The sequence below is a fragment of the Zophobas morio genome, unplaced genomic scaffold, assembly GCF_036711695.1.
Source record: "Zophobas morio isolate AGI-343-1 ecotype UQ-CSIRO unplaced genomic scaffold, CSIRO_AGI_Zmor_V1 ptg000008l, whole genome shotgun sequence".
Taxonomy (NCBI): Eukaryota; Metazoa; Arthropoda; class Insecta; order Coleoptera; family Tenebrionidae; genus Zophobas; species Zophobas morio.
This window is the reverse complement of record NW_026972113.1, coordinates 12,755,481-12,773,786: the sequence shown is the minus strand read 5'-3', so window position 1 is coordinate 12,773,786 and position 18,306 is coordinate 12,755,481. Positions and strand designations below refer to the sequence as shown.

General features: G+C 29.1%; 2 protein-coding genes across 4 annotated transcripts; one reads left to right on the top strand and one right to left on the bottom strand.

The window, feature by feature from the left end:
• Positions 1–125: 125 nt before the first annotated feature.
• Positions 126–2,145, bottom strand: LOC135125381 (FAST kinase domain-containing protein 4). Its single transcript, XM_064050921.1, has 4 exons — positions 1,383–2,145; positions 1,066–1,333; positions 493–1,011; positions 126–444 (listed from the first exon to the last, which is right to left on the bottom strand). The coding sequence occupies exons 1-4, from the start codon at positions 1,908–1,910 to the stop codon at positions 164–166; spliced, it is 1,596 nt and encodes a 531-aa protein (XP_063906991.1). The 5' UTR covers positions 1,911–2,145; the 3' UTR covers positions 126–163.
• A 4,560-nt stretch (positions 2,146–6,705) lies between these two features.
• Positions 6,706–8,311, top strand: LOC135124879 (threonine aspartase 1-like). 3 transcript variants are annotated; one of them, XR_010279837.1, is made up of 6 exons: positions 6,706–6,814; positions 6,862–7,410; positions 7,455–7,685; positions 7,726–7,877; positions 7,924–8,098; positions 8,150–8,311. XR_010279837.1 is itself a non-coding variant. In XM_064050100.1 (5 exons), exons 1-5 carry the CDS (start codon positions 6,721–6,723, stop codon positions 8,002–8,004), a joined length of 1,107 nt encoding a protein of 368 aa, XP_063906170.1. In that variant the 5' UTR covers positions 6,706–6,720; the 3' UTR covers positions 8,005–8,133. The 3 variants fall into 3 exon arrangements, 2 of the variants coding, with proteins under 2 accessions (XP_063906170.1, XP_063906171.1); XM_064050100.1 differs by lacking the exon at positions 8,150–8,311 and having other exon boundaries at positions 7,924–8,133; XM_064050101.1 differs by lacking the exons at positions 7,924–8,098; positions 8,150–8,311 and having other exon boundaries at positions 7,743–7,852.
• Positions 8,312–18,306: the final 9,995 nt, after the last annotated feature.

Genomic DNA, 18,306 nt, shown 5'->3' with positions numbered 1-18,306 from the left:
CTGCGATGGTCACCCGAAGTGTGCTTACTGGAATTCGCTTCGGTACGATTGGCTACACAGGAGTGGAGGGGATGTGTTTACTTGTTGCACGTGTGCGCGCTACAGGTCGTTATATAAGAAACCCCCACGTAAAATTAATTTATTTAATCGGCTATCTTTACAATTATTTCACCACATTTTTTAATTTCGTTTCTAGATACTGGACTCGGTGAACTAGCTTATCGGATACTTTAAATTCGGTGTAGGGAATCGTCACGACTTTGTAGTTCTGGGATTGGAGGAGTCGGCACGCCAGCGCGTTCACCCCACTCGGCTCCACTTTCCCTATACACATGTCATGATAATCGAACGCTAGAATCGCGATTCGGAAAGTCTCGCCTCTGTTTTCGTAACCCTTGTTATAAGGCAGGGGGTTGCATTTTTTGTCAAGTAGGCACTCAGCGTCTGAAAACAAGTGTATTTTTATGCAACCAAAAAAAAATTAATTCATACCGATGGAGCACCCAAACCCGGTGTTCACGTTGACGTGAAGGTGATCCTCTAGGTTGATCAAATTTTTCAAAGTGTCCACCACAGAGTCTGCCATTTTCGTTTTCTCCTTAGACTTAGTCACACTCACGTCGTGAATATCAGACAAGGGTGACAACAAATCCCCTTCGTAGTTTTTCATTAATTTAGCGCTCGCATTAATGTTCAAAAGCTTCAACTTCCCGGCGGTTTTCGAGGGCGCAGCACCCTCGAACTTGCTCACGAAATCCGGCGCCAGAACGCTAGACAAGTGCGAGGGCGACGCCTGATTGAAAACCACCAAAGCCCAAACGTAGTTCAACCAAACTGGGGGCTTTCTAGCCTCTGAAAGCGACAACTGTGGCAACAAAACTTTGAAAAGTTCGTCAGAATTATTCGGTAAATAATTAACCGTTGCTAGAGTGATAAACAAACTGAAGACATCCTGGGGCCTACAAAGGCTATAGTTGTTTAAAATCCAGTCAGACAAAGCGTCCAAAATTTCTAGAATAATTAAAAAACAATTAGAATTAGCGTAGACAAAAAATAACCACGAACCGCAATTTTTGTACTTCAGGAGCCCCAAACTGGTGACAATGGACCCGATTACGGCGCTCTTCTCAATATCTTTTTTTAGTTCAAACGTGACATCAGTACAAATTTTGGATAGCAAATTCTCGTCGATAAAATTCAAGTGGCACATGCTGTACAACAAATCAGCGCTTTGTTTCAAGTCTAGTTGCTCCCCACTGGCTGTAATATTGTAAGCTAGAGTCCTCAGAAGCAGCACTGAACGTCGCTTTTTCACCGTAAGCGTGGTCATCACCTGGAAGAATTCGGTTAGTAGTGGCCCCTTAGTTGTAACATTAATTGACCTTGACCATCTGCCCCAAATTCAGCCCTGAAATCAACCGAGCGGCTTCATCGTCCGCCGTCACCATGAGTATCGTCGACAAATCCTCGCTCCGCGACGCTATATTCCTATTAATTTTGGCCCCCTTGCTCAAAATCCGGCACAACTTCACAAAGCGACTGTCGTTCTCGAAGTCAGAAACTTTGACTTTGCCAGAGGATGACCATTCAGCTAGGGTTGACACCACCTTCAGTGCGTGCCTGCGCGAAATCCCGCTTCCTTCCGAAATGGCCAATAGTTCGTTGACGTTTGTGGCTTTAGTGATTTTCTCGTCTGTAACGGGGGTGCTGATTTCCGCCTCCAGCTTCGAAATGGGTTTCAACGAGGCGAAAGCCGCCGCCACCATTCTGTTACCAGTTTTGATGTTCTTAATCTCGTCGGGACGGATTTCGCTGGCTTCAGCCACCGTGGATTTAAATAACTTGTAAGTGAGGAGGGTCTTGTTGTTGCTTCGTAAGTTAGTTATGATGGTTTGAGTCAATTTAAGCATTGTGGTTGTTGGTGGTCCCCCTTATGACATAATAAGTGAGGTTATGACTAGAAACCGTGTCCGGTATTTATCGATTTGAAACGTCGTGGGGTGTTAAATGGGGGGGTTGCTGCGTAAAGTCGCTGAAATACACTTATTTACAACTAAATTATAACTACAATGGACTTAATTATTAAAGTACACTTTTATAACCTCTACTTTTTGCCGTCTTTGACATTGTTGACATTGTTGACACATTAAATATCCCTAAAACAAAAACCCTGCAGTTATAACCATAGATTAATATAGATGCGACATACAGGCTGATTTTGCAAAACCACCCTTATTGACATTGGAGTCCTCAACCGTCAAAGGCACGGTTGTAGAATAGATAGGTTGATACACTAGCATACATTTGCATATCCCTGGTAAGCGACGCCAATTGCCGATCGCGTCGCCTGGTTTTTGACGTTTTAGGGACACAGAACTCTATAGGCATCTGTCTATAACCGATGTAATTAATAAAAGAAATCGTACTTATCGACTCCGATCAAATGTCATTTACAAATTTTGTATTGTTCATAAAGCAATGTAAACGAAAATCCCCAAAATAACTAGAATGATTTCCGCTCGACAAGGTAGAGGCGCTAGCTGTATGTGTCCTTTCCATGGATATAGGGATCGAAAAGAAGCGTCGCCATCCCAAGCCATTAGTGTACAAACCTATCTATTCTACAACCGTGGTCAAAGGCAAGCGCCAAATTTAAATAGTTAGTGTAAAACTTGTTTCACTACGACTCGTCGCCTGAGAACTTGTTTGATCTACAGACCAGAGCGCGCTCAGGCCAATGTCGACTCTAAGCGTTCAGAAGCGATTTGGTTGGTTAGGACTATAATTTCTGCGGGAAATGATATTCACAGTGAGAAAAAAAAAAAATCAAAATAATCGAAAATACGAAAAATCGAGAAATCTAATAATCGAAAAATCGAAACCCTAAAAAATCGTAAAACCGAAACATTGAAAAATCGAAATATCGAAGAACTGAAAATCGAAAAAATGTAAAATTCAAAAATCTAAAATTTAAAAACCGAATAACGAAAAATCGAGAAATCGAAACTGCCAAATTTAAAAAATCGGATAACTGAAAAATCGAAAAATCAAAAGATCAAGAAATCGTGGAGTCGAAAAGTCGAACAATTTGGAAACCGAAGTAGGCCAAAATCGAAAAATCGAAAAGTTAAAAATTGAACAAATTATAAATTGAGAAATTGACAATCAAAATATCGAAAAATCCAAATCTCGATAAATAGAGAAATCAAAAAAATTAAAAATTCGAAAAATTGAGAAGAGATAAATCGACAAACAAAAAGTTAAAAGTTGAAAAATTGGAAAAGCGGAAAAATCAAAAAACGAAAAATGGAAAACTGGAAAAACTGAGAAACCGAAATAGGCCAACACAAAAAATTGAAAAAATGATAAATCGAAAACATGAATAATCAGATCTCGATAAATCTGGAATGGAAAATTAACAAATCGAAAAATTGAAAAACAGAATATCTAAAACCAGGAAGTCGAAAAATCGAAAGGTTAAGAAATATTGAAAAATTAAACATAAATCGAAAAATCTAAAATTTAAAAATCCCTAAATTGAAAAATCGAAAAAGTAAAAAGATATATAAAGAAAAATCGAAAAATAAATCAAAAAAGTGAAGTTGAAAAATAGAAACCTTAAAAAATCGAAAAATTGAAAAATCAAAAACCTGAAAAATCAAAAAATTAAGGAATTGAAGAATCGGAAAATCGAAACACTCGAAGGTCAAGAAATGTGAAAATCGAAACATCGATTAATTGAAAAATCGAAAAATTAAGAGTTTATAAAAGTTTGAAAAATTCTGAAATGAAAAATGGAGAAATCGAAAAATCTAAAATTTTAAGAATTAGAAAATCTAAAATTTAAAAATCGAAAAAGTAAAAAAATCGACACATCGAAAAATTCCAGGAGTCAAAAATCGAATCGATTTTTTGAATTTCCCATTTCTAAATTTTTTGACTTTTCAGTGTTTGAATTCAAGTTCCGGGTTTTCGTTTTTCAATTTTCGATTTTTCAAATTTTCCATTATTATTATTCGGCTTCCACTTTAAGACGTTTCGATTTCTCAATTTTTCGGTCTTTTAGTTTCGGCATTTTTCAATATTTCGATTCTTCAGTTTTTCGATTTTTCGACTTTTCGATTTCTCGGTTTTTATTTTTTCGTTTTTTTAGTTTTTGGATTTTAAAATTTTAAATTTTTCAACTTTCAGTTTTTCCAAATTTTAATTTTTCAATTATGAAGACATTGCATTTTTCGGTTTCTCTATTTTTCGATTTTTAAAACAAATTTTTCGGTGTTTCAATGGGATCAATTTCTCGATTTTTCGATTCTTCAATTTTTCTATTTTTTCAGTTTTGACCTATTCCGATTTCTCAAATTTTCGATTTTTCTACTTTTCGGCTATTCGGTTATTCGATTTTCCATTTTTTTGATGTTTCAATTTTTAATTTTAGACATTTGGATTTATCGATTTGTCGATTTTTCAGTTCTCCGATATATTTTTCAATGTAGCGGATTTTTAAATTTTTGATTTTTCAGTTTTTTGGTGTTTCAATTTTTCGTTTTTACAATTTTTTAATGTTTTGATTTCTTGACGATCCGGTTTTTCTACTTTTAAAATTTTTCAAAATTTTGGATTTTTAGATTTCTCGATTTTTCGAGTTTTCGATTTCTCAATTTTTTAATACATATTTTAATTTTGACAACTTTTGCATTTCTCGATTTTTCAATTTTTCGGTTTATAACGTTTCTAAATGTTCATTTTTACGATTTCCTAATTTCTCAATTAATCAATTTTTTATTATTCCATTTTTCAATTTTTTACTTTTCGGTGGTTCGATTTTTCAGTTTTTCAATTAAATGTTTTGAATTTTCGTGTTATCGTTTTTCCATTTTTCAATTTTCCAAATTTTCGATTATCCGACTTCCAGTTCTCGACTTTTCGATTTCTCAATTTGTCGATAAAATTTAAAAATCGAAAGAGTAAAACTGAAATATGCAAAAACTGAGAACCCAAAAAGTTGAAAAATCCAAAAAGTGAAGTCGAAAAATCGAAACCTTAAAAAAACTAAAAATGAAAAATCAAAAACTTGAAAAATCGAAAAATTAAAGAATTGAAGAACAGGAAAATCGAAACCCTCGAAAGTCAAGAAATGGGAACATTAAAACATCGATTAATTGAAAATTCGAAAAATTGACAGTCAAAATGTCAAATTTGAAAAAATGAAAAATCCAAAATTTGAAAAAACGGCAATTGAAAAACAGAAAATCTAAAACAGGGAAGTCGAAAAATCGAAAGATTAAGCATCCGAAAAATTGAAAAATCGAAAAAGTAAAAAAATCGACACATCGAAAACTCCAGAAGCCAAAAATTCGAAAAGTCGAAGAATCGAAATTTCGAAATATTGAAAAATCCCAAAACTGAAAATATCGAAAAACTGAAAAATGAAAGAAAAACTGAAAAATCTGAAAACTGAAATATCCAAAAACTGAGACCTTAAAAGTCGAAAAATTAAGCAATCGAAAAATGCAAAAAGGGAAGTCGAAAAATCTAAACCTTAAAAAAACTGAAAAATGAAAAATCAAAAACCTGAAAAATCGAAAAATTAAAGAATTGAAGAACAGGACCATCAAAACCCTCGAAAGTAAGAAATGGGAAAATCAAAACATCGATTAATTGAAAAATCGAAAAATTGACAGTTTATAAATGTCAAATTTGAAAAATCGAAAATTTTAAAAAACGGCAGTTGAAAAACAGAAAATCTAAAACAGGGAAGTCGAAAAATCGATAAATTAAGAAATCAAAACATTTAAAAAATTCGAAAACTTGAAAAACTGAAATATCGAAGAACTGAAATGAAAAATCGAGAATTCGAAAAATCTAAAATTTTAAGTATTGAAAAATTAAAATATCAAAAACTGAACAATTTAAAATTTAAAAATCGAAAAATCGAAAGATTAAGAAATCGAAACATTTGAACAATTGAAATATGGAAGAGCTGAAATGAAAAATCGAGAAATCGAAAAATTAAAATACCTAAAAACCAAGAAATCTAAAATTTAAAAATCGAAAAAGTAAAAAGTCGACAAATCGAAAAATCCAGAAGTCAAAAATGGAAAAGTCGAAGAACAGAAACATTGAAAAATCCCAAAACTGAAATATCGAAAAACTGAAAAATGAAAGAAAAACTGACGAAACGAAAAACTGAAAAATCCCAAAATTAAAAAATTGAGAAATGGAAAAATCAAAAAAATGAAGTTGAAAAATCTAAACCTGAAAAAATAGAAAAATTGAAAAACCAAGAAACTTGAAAAATCAATTCATTGAAAAATCGACAAATAAAGAGTTTATAAAAGTCAAAAATTGAAAAATCGAAATATTTAAAAATCGTAAAATTGAAGAAAAAAACTGAAAACCAAGAAATTTAAAAATTGAGAAATTGTAAAATCCAAAAATTGAATAGTAAATAGGAGTAAAGTGAAAAGTCTCCAAACTAAAATTTCGACAAACTGAGTTTCGGTTAGAATGTGTAACAGATCACGGATCATGGCTTATGAATCAAATCGTTTCCGAACGCTTAGAGTCGACATTGGCCTGAGTGCGCTCTGGTCTGTAGATCAAACAAGTTCTCAGACGACGAACTGTAATTCGTAATATTCTGGTAAATCTAGTGTCAACATAACAAACACTGTTGCCAACATAAGTCGAGGAGTCCTCAACCGTCATTTAATTTAAACTATGACGCTTCTCTATGTTCTCTGTTATAACTATAACCTCAAAAACATTGCTACAGAACCAAAGAAAATGACCGGAATAATAGCAGTTCATTGTGGTAAATTCAAAAAAGCGGTTTTTCAGCCTCTAGTTTTCCATTTTCAGGGGCTGGCAGCCACAGCAGCTCTCACTACGCCAAATACAACAAACTATCGAAAAAAGCCTGCAAAAAAGGCGTCGAAGTGCTACTGAACGGCGGAAGTGCGCTTGATGCCGTTAAAGTCGTTATCGCAGTCCTGGAAAACGACCCCCTAACGAATTGCGGCTACGGCTCCAATTTAACTATGGACGGACGTGTGGAAGGAGACGCTTCAGTCATGGACGGGCGCACACTGATTTACGGGGGCTGCGGTGCCGTCAGAAACGTCAAAAACCCCATACATTTGGCGTACGACATTTGTGTGAAGCAGTTAACCCCGTTGCCCCTGGGTTTAATTCCGCCGTCGTTGCTTGTGGGAAAGGGGGCTCTGGAGCAGGCCAGAGCGTCTCGCGTGAAGACTGTCAACCAAAAGTCGTTGATTAGTCCAAAGGCGTGGTCGCAGTTTGTCAAATATAAAAAGAAACTGGAGGCTGAGAAAAGTGCCGAGTTGTTGGACACAGTGGGGGCTGTTTGTTTGGATAAAAATGGAGATGTGGCAGCTGGGTGCAGTTCTGGTAATGAGTGAAGTGTGTAGGTCACCAATGATGGTGTTTTGTAGGGGGGATACTTCTAAAGCGACCGGGAAGAGTAGGCCAAGCTGCTATTTATGCATCTGGGGTGTGGGCTGACAGTTTTAATAAAGAAGCGGAAAACCCGGTGGCTGTGTGTACCTCAGGGTGTGGGGAGCACCTAGTCAGGACCCATTTAGCCCAAACTATCAGTGAAGATATCAAAAATTGCTCGTGTCCAACCAAAGCCTTGAGTGATTCTATTACTCAAAGATTTCTAAGTGAGATGATTTGGTTGGTGGAAGTGACAATGTGAATTAGATTCTCGATATTTGCAGAGTGTCTCGAATAAGCTCTGTGGGGCTTTGGTGTTACATGTAGATAATCAGACTGGCGACATTTCGGTTCTGTGGGCCCACACTACCCAGACCATGAGTGTTGGGTTTATGACCTGTCTTGATAAAAAAGCGACGGTAAAGCATAATTTTGTGTGTTTCATGTATTTATCGGTTTTTTCAGGCAGTAGTTTCACAGTTACCAGATGACGTTCCAGTTGGGGTTAAAGTGAACGTGAGTGGGGTTTTTCATCGCAAGGAGTAAAAGTGGTTGGTGCTAAAAGCACGTTTTTTTTACACAAGTGCGTTCATTGCCAAGAATTTGTGTGATGATTCTTGATGAGAAAAAGTTGAAAACAGTGTGTAAAAATAAATTAATAAATATTAAAAAAATCATGTTGTTCTTCAAGGGTGAAACCACAGGCACAAAACAGGTGAAACTGAAAGAATAATTAACTTTTTAAAACATAAAAGGAAATATTAGTAACATTCTTCAAAAGTCTTATAAAAGATTCAGTTGGAATTTTGACAGTCAATAGTTTACGCCCGCAAATGACGAAAATAAAGTAATATAAAAGCTAAATTGCGTAATTTTTTTTTTATTTCGTTTGTGTTTCTTACAAATTTCGCCTGAAAACTTGTTTGATGTACAGACCAGAGCGCATTCAGGGAGGAAGTTTACACTCGCCATTCAAAATAACATTGTTTATAAATACAATATGTAAAAATGCACCAAAAACCCTCGAATTTTCCAATTTTCAGGTTTTCAGGTCTCAGAAAAATAATTCCGCTAATTTCCATGTTTTTTGCGCTACGCCGCTTTGCAATTTTTCGATTTTTTACTTTTTTGGCTTTTTTTTGTTTTCTCAATTTTTAATTTCTCAGTTTTTGGATATTTCAGTTGTGAGATTTTTCAGGTTCTGCATTCTTCAATTTTTCTTTCGTTTTTCAATTTTTCGAAATTTCAGTTTTAGGATTTTTCAGATTATTTATTATTACCCAATTTTTCGATTTTACAATTTTTCAGTTTTTCCATTTTTCCATAAATCGATGTTTTGATTTTCCCATTTTTTTTTTTACTTTCGACTGTTTCGATTTTATTATTCTCCAATTTTTCAATTTTTTGATATTTTTATTTTTCAATTTTTAAACTTTGAAATTTTTCGATTTCTCGATTTTTCATTTCAGTTCTTCAATATTTCAATTTTTCAAGTTTTCGATTTATTATTATTTCGATTAATCTTTCGATTTTTCGACTTACCGGTTTTAGATTTCCTGTTTTTCAATTTTATTTTTCGTTTTTTTCAAATTTTCGACTTTTAAATTCGATTTTTTAATGTTTTGATTTCCCAATTTGTCAAGATTTGGATGTTTCGATTCTTCAATTTTTCAATTTTTTAGGTTTTACGTTTGTTTCAATTTTTCAATTTTTGACATTTCTAAATTATCAATTTTTGGATTTTTCAATAAATCGATGTTTTTCTTGACTTTCGACTGTTTTGATTTCTCTATTTTTTAAGGTTCCGATTTTTCGACTTCACTTTTTTAATTTTTTGAATTCTCAGTTTTTCAATTTTTTAGATTCTCAATTTTTCGAAATTTTGGTTTTAGGATTTTTTAGTTTATTTATTAGTCAATTTTTCGATTTTATAATTTTTCAATTTTTCTCTTCTTCAATTTTACGATTGTGAAATATTTGATTTGGTAATTTTTTAAATTTGACTCTTGTAAATTCTCATTGTTTCGATTTTTCATTTTTTCGATTCGTCAATTTTTCAATTTTTTAGGGTTTTGATTTTTCAATTTTCCGATTTTTGAAGGTTTTGATTTTTTGACTTCACTTTTTTGACTTTTTGATTACTCGATTTTTTAATTTTTGTTTTTAGATATTTCAGTTTTGAAATTTTTCGATTTTTCCGTTCTTCAGTTTTTCTTTTATTTTTCAACTTTACGATTTCTCTTCAATTTTACGATTTTTAAAATGGCGATTTTTCAGTTTTTCAATTTTTGACGTTTCTAAATTCTCAATTTTTCCATTTTTCAATTAATCGATGTTCTGATTTTCCCATTTCTTGACTTTCGACTGTTTAGATTTTCCTGTACTTCAATTCTTCAATTTTTCGATTTTTCAGGTTTTCGAATTTTCAATTTTTCGATTTTTTTTAGGGTTTCAATTTTTCGACTTCACTTTTTTGGTTTTTCAATTTCTCAATTTTTAAATTTTTTAGATTTTCAGTTTTTTCATTCTTCAATTTTTCGATTTTTCAGGTTTTTGATTTTATAATTTTTCAATTTTTGACATTTCTAAATTCTCAATTTTTGGAATTTTCAATAAATCGATGTTTTAATTTTCCCATTTATTGACTTTCGACTGTTTTGATTTTTCTATTTTTTAAGGTTTCGATTTTTCGACTTCACTTTTTGATTTTTCGAATTCTCAATTTTTCAATTTTTTAGATTCTCAATTTTTCGAAATTTCGGTTTTGGGATTTTTTAGTTTATTTATTAGTCAATTTTTCGATTTTATAATTTTTCAATTTCACGATTTTCAATTTTTCTCCTCTTCAATTTTACGATTTTGAAATATTTGGTTTGGTAATTTTTCAAATTTGACTCTTGTAAATTCTCATTGTTTCGATTTTTCATTTTTTCGATTCGTCAATTTTTCAATTTTTTAGGATTTTGATTTTTCAGTTTTCCGATTTTTGAAGGTTTTGATTTTTTGGCTTCACTTTTTTGACTTTTTAATTACTCAATTTTTTAATTTTTGTTTTTAGATATTTCAGTTTTGAAATTTTTCGATTTTTCCGTTCTTCAGTTTTTCTTTTATTTTTCAATTTTTGACGTTTCTAAATTCTCAATTTTTCGATTTTTCAATTAATCGATGTTTGATTTTCCCAGTTTTGATTTTACAATTTCTCGATTTCTCAATTTTCCGACTTTTGGATTTTTGACTTCTGGATTTTTCGATGTGTCAATTTTTTCACTTTTTTGATTTTTAAATTTTAGATTTTTCAATTTTTTGATATTTTAATTTTTCAATTTTTAAAATTTAAAGTTTTTCGATTTCTCGATTTTTCATTTCAGTTCTTCAATATTTCAATTTTTCAAGTTTTCGAATTATTATTATTTCGATTAATCTTTCGATTTTTCGACTTCCCGGTTTTAGATTTCCTGTTTTTCAATTTTATTTTTCGTTTTTTTCAAATTTTCGACTTTTAAATTTTTCGATTTTGTTTTGTTTTGATTTCCCAATTTGTCAAGATTTGGATGTTTCGATTCTTCAGTTTTTCAATTTTTTAGGTTTTTGATTTCTCAATTTTTCAATTTTTTAAGGTTTTGATTATTCCACTCCACTTTTTGACTTTTTGATTTCTCAATTTTTCATGTATTAGTTTTTCAGTTTTGAGATTTTTCAGTTTTTCCATTCTTGAGTTTTTCTATCGTTTCTGAATTTCTCGATTTTCAGTCTTTCGTTTTCTCAATTTTCCGATGTTTCAGTTTTACGTTTTTTTCAATTTTTCAATTTTTGACATTTCTAAATTCTCAATTTTTGGATTTTTCAATAAATCGATGTTTTGATTTTCCCATTTATTGACTTTCGACTGTTTTGATTTTTCTATTTTTTAAGATTTCGATTTTTCAGTTTTTCCATTCGTCAATTTTTTTTTCATTTTTAAATTCTTCGAAATTTCAATTTTAGGATTTTGTCAGATCATTTATTATTCAATTTTTCGATTTTACAATTTCTCAATTTTCCGTCTTTTGGATTTTTGACTTCTGGATTTTTCGATGTGTCGATTTTTTTACTTTTTCGATTTTTAAATTTTAGATTTTTCAATTTTTAAAATTTAAAATTTTTCGATTTCTCGATTTTTCATTTCAGTTCTTCAATATTTCAATTTTTAAGTTTTCGAATTATTATTTCTATTAATCTTTCGATTTTTCGACTTCCTGGTTTTAGATTCCCTGTTTTTCAATTTTGTTTCGTTTTTTTCAAATTTTCGACTTTTAAATTTTTCGATTTTTTAATGTTTTGATTTCCCAATTTGTCAAGATTTGGATGTTTCGAATCTTCAGTTTTTCAATTTTTTAGGTTTTTGACTTTTATAAACTCAATTTTTCGATTTTTTATTTCTCAATTTTTCAATTTTTTAGGTTTTTGATTTCTCAGTTGTTCAATTTTTTAAGACTTTTGATTTTTCCACTTCACTTTTTGACTTTTTGATTTGTCAGTTTTTCAATTTGTTAATTTTTCAGTTTTGAGTTTTTTCAGTTTTTCCATTCTTGAGTTTTTCTATCGTTTCTGAATTTCTCGATTTTCAATCTTTCGATTTCTCAATTTTTCGATGTTTCAGTTTTACGTTTTTTTCAATTTTTCAATTTTTGAGATTTCTAAATTCTCAATTTTTGGATTTTTCAATAAATCGATGTTTTGATTTTCCCATTTATTGACTTTCGACTGTTTTGATTTTTCTATTTTTTAAGGTTTCGATTTTTCGACTTCACTTTTTTAATTTTTCGAATTCTCAATTTTTCAATTTTTTAGATTCTCAGTTTTTCGAAATTTCGGTTTTGGGATTTTTTAGTTTATTTATTAGTCAATTTTTCGATTTTATAATTTTTCAATTTCACAATTTTCAATTTTTCTCCTCTTCAGTTTTACGATTTTGAAATATTTGGTTTTGGTAATTTTTCAAATTTGACTTTTGTAAATTCTCATTGTTTCGATTTTTCATTTCTTCGATTCGTCAATTTTTCAATTTTTTAGGGTTTTGATTTTTCAGTTTTCCGATTTTTGAAGGTTTTGATTTTTCCACTTCACTTTTTGACTTTTTGATTTGTCAGTTTTTCAATTTGTTAATTTTTCAGTTTTGAGTTTTTTCAGTTTTTCCATTCTTGAGTTTTTCTATCGTTTCTGAATTTCTCGATTTTCAATCTTTCGATTTCTCAATTTTTCGATGTTTCAGTTTTACGTTTTTTTCAATTTTTCAATTTTTGACATTTCTAAATTCTCAATTTTTGGATTTTTCAATAAATCGATATTTTAATTTTCCCATTTATTGACTTTCGACTGTTTTGATTTTTCGAATTCTCAATTTTTCAATTTTTTAGATTCTCAATTTTTCGAAATTTTGGTTTTGGGATTTTTCAGTTTATTTATTAGTCAATTTTTCGATTTCACAATTTCTCAATTTTTCAAATTCACGATTTTCAATTTTCCTCTTCAATTTTACGATTTTGAAATATTTGGTTTTGGTAATTTTTCAAATTTGCCTTTTGTAAACTCTGAATGTTTCGATTTTTCATTTCTTCGATTCGTCAATTTTTCATTTTTTTAGGTTTTTGATTTTTCACTTTTTCAATTTTTTAAGGTTTTGATTTTTTGACTTCACTTTTTTGACTTTTTGATTACTCAATTTTTTAATTTTTGTTTTTAGATATTTCAGTTTTGAAATTTTTCGATTTTTCTGTTCTTCAGTTTTTCTTTCATTTTTCGATTTTACAATTTCTCAACTTATCAATTTCTCGAATTATCAATTTTCCGATGTTTCAGTTTTGTTTTTTAAATTGTACTCGTCAATTTTACGATTTTTAAAATGGCGATTTTTCAGTTTTTCAATATTCGACGTTTCTAAATTCTCAATTTTTCGATTTTTCAATTAATCAATGTTTTGGTTTTCCCATTTTTCGACTTTCGACTGTTTAAATTTTCCTGTTCTTCAATTTTTTGATTTTTCAGGTTTTCGAATTTTCAATTTTTCGATTTTTTTTAGGGTTTCGATTTTTCAACTTCACATTTTTGATTTTTCGGATTCTCAATTTTTCAATTTTTTATATTCTCAATTTTTCGAAATTTCCGTTTTGGGCTTTTTCAGTTTATTAGTCAATTTTTCGATTTCACAATTTCTCAATTTTTCAATTTCACGATTTTCAATTTTACGATTTTTAAATATTTGGTTTTTGTAATTCTTCAAATTTGACTTTCATGAACTTAGTTTATCGATTCTTCATTTCTTCTCTCCAATTTTTCATTTTTTTTTTTGGTTTTTGATTTTTCAGTTTTCAATTTTTTAATTTCTCAGTTTTTAGATATTTCATTCTTGAGAGTTTTCAGTTTTTCCATTCTTCAGTTTTTCTTTAATTTTTCAATTTTACGAAATTTCAGTTTTGGGATTTTTCAGATTATTTATTATTATCCAATTTTTCGATTTTACAATTTTTCAGTTGTACGTTTTTTCAGTTTTTCCATTTTTCAATAAATCGATATTTTGATTTTCCCAGTTTTGACTGTTTCGATTTTATTATTCTCCAATTTTTCGATTTTTCAGGTTTTTGAGTTTTCAATTTTTCTGTTTTTTAAGATTTCGATTTTTCGATTTCACTTTTTTGATTTTTCGAATTCTCAATTTTTTAGATTCTCAATTTTTCGACATTTCGGTTTTGGGATTTCTCAGTTTATTTATTAGTCAATTTTTCGATTTTTCAATTTCTCAATTTTTCAATTTCACGATTTTCAATTTTTCTCCTCTTTAATTTTACCATTTTTTAAACATTTGATCTTTTCAATTTTTCAATTTTGACTTTTATAAACTTTCAATTTTTCGATTTTTCAGTTTTTCAATTTTTTATGGTTTTGGTTTTTTGACTTTTTGATTACTTGTTTATTTAATTTTTGTGTTTAGATATTTTAGTTTTGAAATTTTTCAATTTTTCCGTTCTTCAGTGTTTCTTTCATTTTTCGATTTTACAATTTCTCAATTTGTCAATTTCCCGAATTATCAATTTTCCGATGTTTGTTTTGTTTTTTAAATTTTACTCGTCAATTTTACGATTTTTATCATATACTACATTATATTTCCGTGTCTCCGTATTTCCATTTTTCCGCTTTTAGATTTTTGGATTTTCCAATTTTTCAACTACGTATTAACTTTTTCGTTTTCGATTTTGGCCTATTTCGGTTTCTCAATTTTTCGATTTTTCGATTTTATGACTTCGATTTCTCGATTTCTCAATTTTCCGAAGTTTCAGTTTTATGTTTTTTAAGGTTTTCTCTTCAATTTTACGATTTTTAAAATGGCGATTTTTCAGTTTTTCAATTTTTGACGTTTCTAAATTCTCAATTTTTCGATTGTTCAATTAATCAATGTTTTTATTTTCTCATTCTCGACTTTCGACTATTTAGATTTTCCTGTTCTTCAATTCTTCAATTTTTCGATTTTTTAGGTTTTTGATTTTTCAATTTTTGACTTTTCTAAATTCTCAATTTTTCGATTTTTCAATTAATTGACTTTCGACTGTTTAGATTTTCCTGTTCTTCAATTTTTCGATTTTTCAGGTTTTCGAATTTTCAATTTTTCGATTTTTTTAGGGTTTCGATTTTTCGACTTCACTTTTTTGATTTTCGAATTCTTAATTTTTCAATTTTTTAGATTTTTAATTTTTCGAAATTTCCGTTTTGGGCTTTTTCAGTTTATTTATTAGTCAATTTTTCGATTTCGCAATTTCTCAATTTTTCAATTTCACGATTTTCAATTTTTTCCTCTTCAATTTTACGATTTTGAAATATTTCGTTTTGGTAATTTTTCAAATTTGACTTTTGTAAACTGTTTCGATTTTTCATTTCTTAGATTCCCCAATTTTTCAATTTTTTAGGTTTTTGATTTTTCAGTTTTTCAATTTTTCAATTTTTGGATGTTTCAATTTTACGATTTTTAAATATTTGGGTTTTGCAATTTTTCAAATTTGACTTTTATAAACTCTCATTTTTTATTTCCCAATTCTTCAATTTTTCAATTGTTTAGGTTTTTGATTTCTGAATTTTTCAATTTTTTATGGTTTTAATTTTTTGACTTTTTGATTACTCAATTTTTTAATTTTTGTTTTTAGATATTTCAGTTTTGAAATTTTTCGATTTTTCCATTCTTCAGTTTTTCTTTCATTTTTCGATTTTACAATTTCTCAATATTTCAATTACCCTAATTATCAATTTTCCGATGTTTCAGTTTTGTTTTTTAATTTTACTCGTCAATTTTACGATTTTTAAAATGGCGATTTTTCAGTTTTTCAATTTTTGACGTTTCTAAATTCTCAATTTTTCGATTTTTCAATTAATCAATGTTTTGATTTTCCCATTTTTCGACTTTCGACTGTTTAGATTTTCCTATTCTTCAATTCTTCAATTTTTCGATTTTTCAATTAATCAGTGTTTTGATTTTCCCATTTATTGACTTTCGACTGATTAGATTTTTCTGTTCTTCAATTTTTCGATTTTTCAGTTTTTCGAATTTTCAATTTTTCGACTTCACTTTTTTGGTTTTTCAATTTCTCAATTTTTAAATTTTTTCGATTTTCAGTTTTTTCATTCTTCAATTTTTCTATTTTTCAGGTTTTTGATTTTACAATTTTTCAATTTTTTAAGGTTTCGATTTTTCGATTTCTCAATTTTTCAATTTCTCAGTTTTTGGATGCTTTAGTTTTGGGATTTTTCAGTTTTCCCATTCTTCAGTTTTTGTTTCATGTTTCAATTTTTCGAAATTGCAGTTTTGGCATTTCTGATTATTTATTATTCAATTTTTCCATTTTTTAATTTCACGATTTTCAAATTTTCTCTTCTTCACTTCACTTTTTTGACTTTGATTTCTCAGTTTTGCAATTTTTTAATTTCTCAGTTTTGGGATTTTTCAGTTTTTCCATTCTTCAGTTTTTCTTTCATTTTTCAATTTTTCGAAATTTCAGTTTTGGGATTTTTCAGATTATTTTTCAGTTTTTCGATTTTAAAATTTCTCAATTTTTCAATTTTTCGATTTCTCAACTTTCCGACGTTTTTTGACTTCTGAATTTTTGTTTCCTTTTTCAATTTTTCAGGTTTTTGATTTTACAATTTTTCAATTTTTTAAGGTTTCGATTTCCCAATTTTTCAATTTCTCAGTTTTTGGATGTTTCAGTTTTGGGATTTTTCAGTTTTCCCATTCTTCAGTTTTTCGAATTTTCAATTTTTTGACTTCACTTTTTTGGTTTTTCAATTTCTCAATTTTTAAATTTTTTCGATTTTCAGTTTTTTCATTCTTCAATTTCTATATTTTTCAGGTTTTTGATTTTACAATTTTTCAATTTTTTAAGGTTTCGATTTTTCGATTTCTCAATTTTTCAATTTCTCAGTTTTTGGATGTTTTAGTTTTGGGATTTTTCAGTTTTCCCATTCTTCAGTTTTTGTTTCATGTTTCAATTTTTCGAAATTGCAGTTTTGGCATTTCTGATTATTTATTATTCAATTTTTCCATTTTTTAATTTCACGATTTTCAATTTTTCTCTTCTTCACTTCACTTTTTTGACTTTGATTTCTCGGTTTTGCAGTTTTTAATTTCTCAGTTTTTAGATATTGAGATTTTTCAGTTTTTCCATTCTTCAGTTTTTCTTTCATTTTTCAATTTTTCGAAATTTCAGTTTTGGGATTTTTCAGATTATTTTTCAGTTTTTCGATTTTAAAATTTCTCAATTTTTCAATTTTTCGATTTCTCAACTTTCCGACGTTTTTTGACTTCTGAATTTTTGTTTACTTTTTCAATTTTTCAGGTTTTTGATTTTACAATTTTTCAATTTTTTAAGGTTTCGATTTCTCAATTTTTCAATTTCTCAGTTTTTGGATGTTTCAGTTTTGGGATTTTTCAGTTTTCCCATTCTTCAGTTTTTGTTTCATGTTTCAATTTTTCGAAATTTTGGTTTTGGCATTTCTCAAATTATTTATTATTCAATTTTTCCATTTTTTAATTTCACGATTTTCAATTTTTCTCTTCTTCACTTCACTTTTTTGAGTTTGATTTCTCAGTTTTGCAATTTTTTAATTTCTCAGTTTTGGGATTTTTCAGTTTTTCCATTCTTCAGTTTTTCTTTCATTTTTCAATTTTTCTAGATTTCAGTTTTGGGATTTTTCAGATTATTTTTCAGTTTTTCGATTTTAAAATTTCTCAATTTTTCAATTTTTCGATTTCTCAATTTTCCGACGTTTTTTGACTTCTGAATTTTTTTTTACTTTTTTTATTTTTAAATTTTAGATTTTTCAGTTTTTTGATATTTCAATTTTTTCAAGTTTCCGAATTATTATTAGTTTGATTAATCTTTCGATTTTTCGACTTCTTAATTTTCCGATTTTGGCCTATTTCGGTTTCTCAATTTTTCGACTTTTCGACTTCTCGATTTCTCGATCTTTTGATTTTTCAATTTTTTTACTTTTCGGTTTTTCGGTTTTTCGATTTTCCAATTTTTCGATGTTTCGATTTTCAATTTTCCAATTTTTCCATTAATCAATATTTTAAATTTAGGAGTTTTGAATTTTTCATTTTTTCGATTTTTTGGTGTTTCTATTTTTTATGTTTGGATTTCTTGACATCTTGGTTTTCGATTTTTGGATTTCCAGATTTTAAAAATTTTCAATTATTTTAATTTTTCCATTTTGTGTCAGTGTTATGTCATATAATATATCGAAAATAAGAGAAAATCAACCAAATCGCTTCTGAACTCTTAGAGTCTACATTGGCCTGAGCGCGTTCTGGTTGGTAGATCAAAC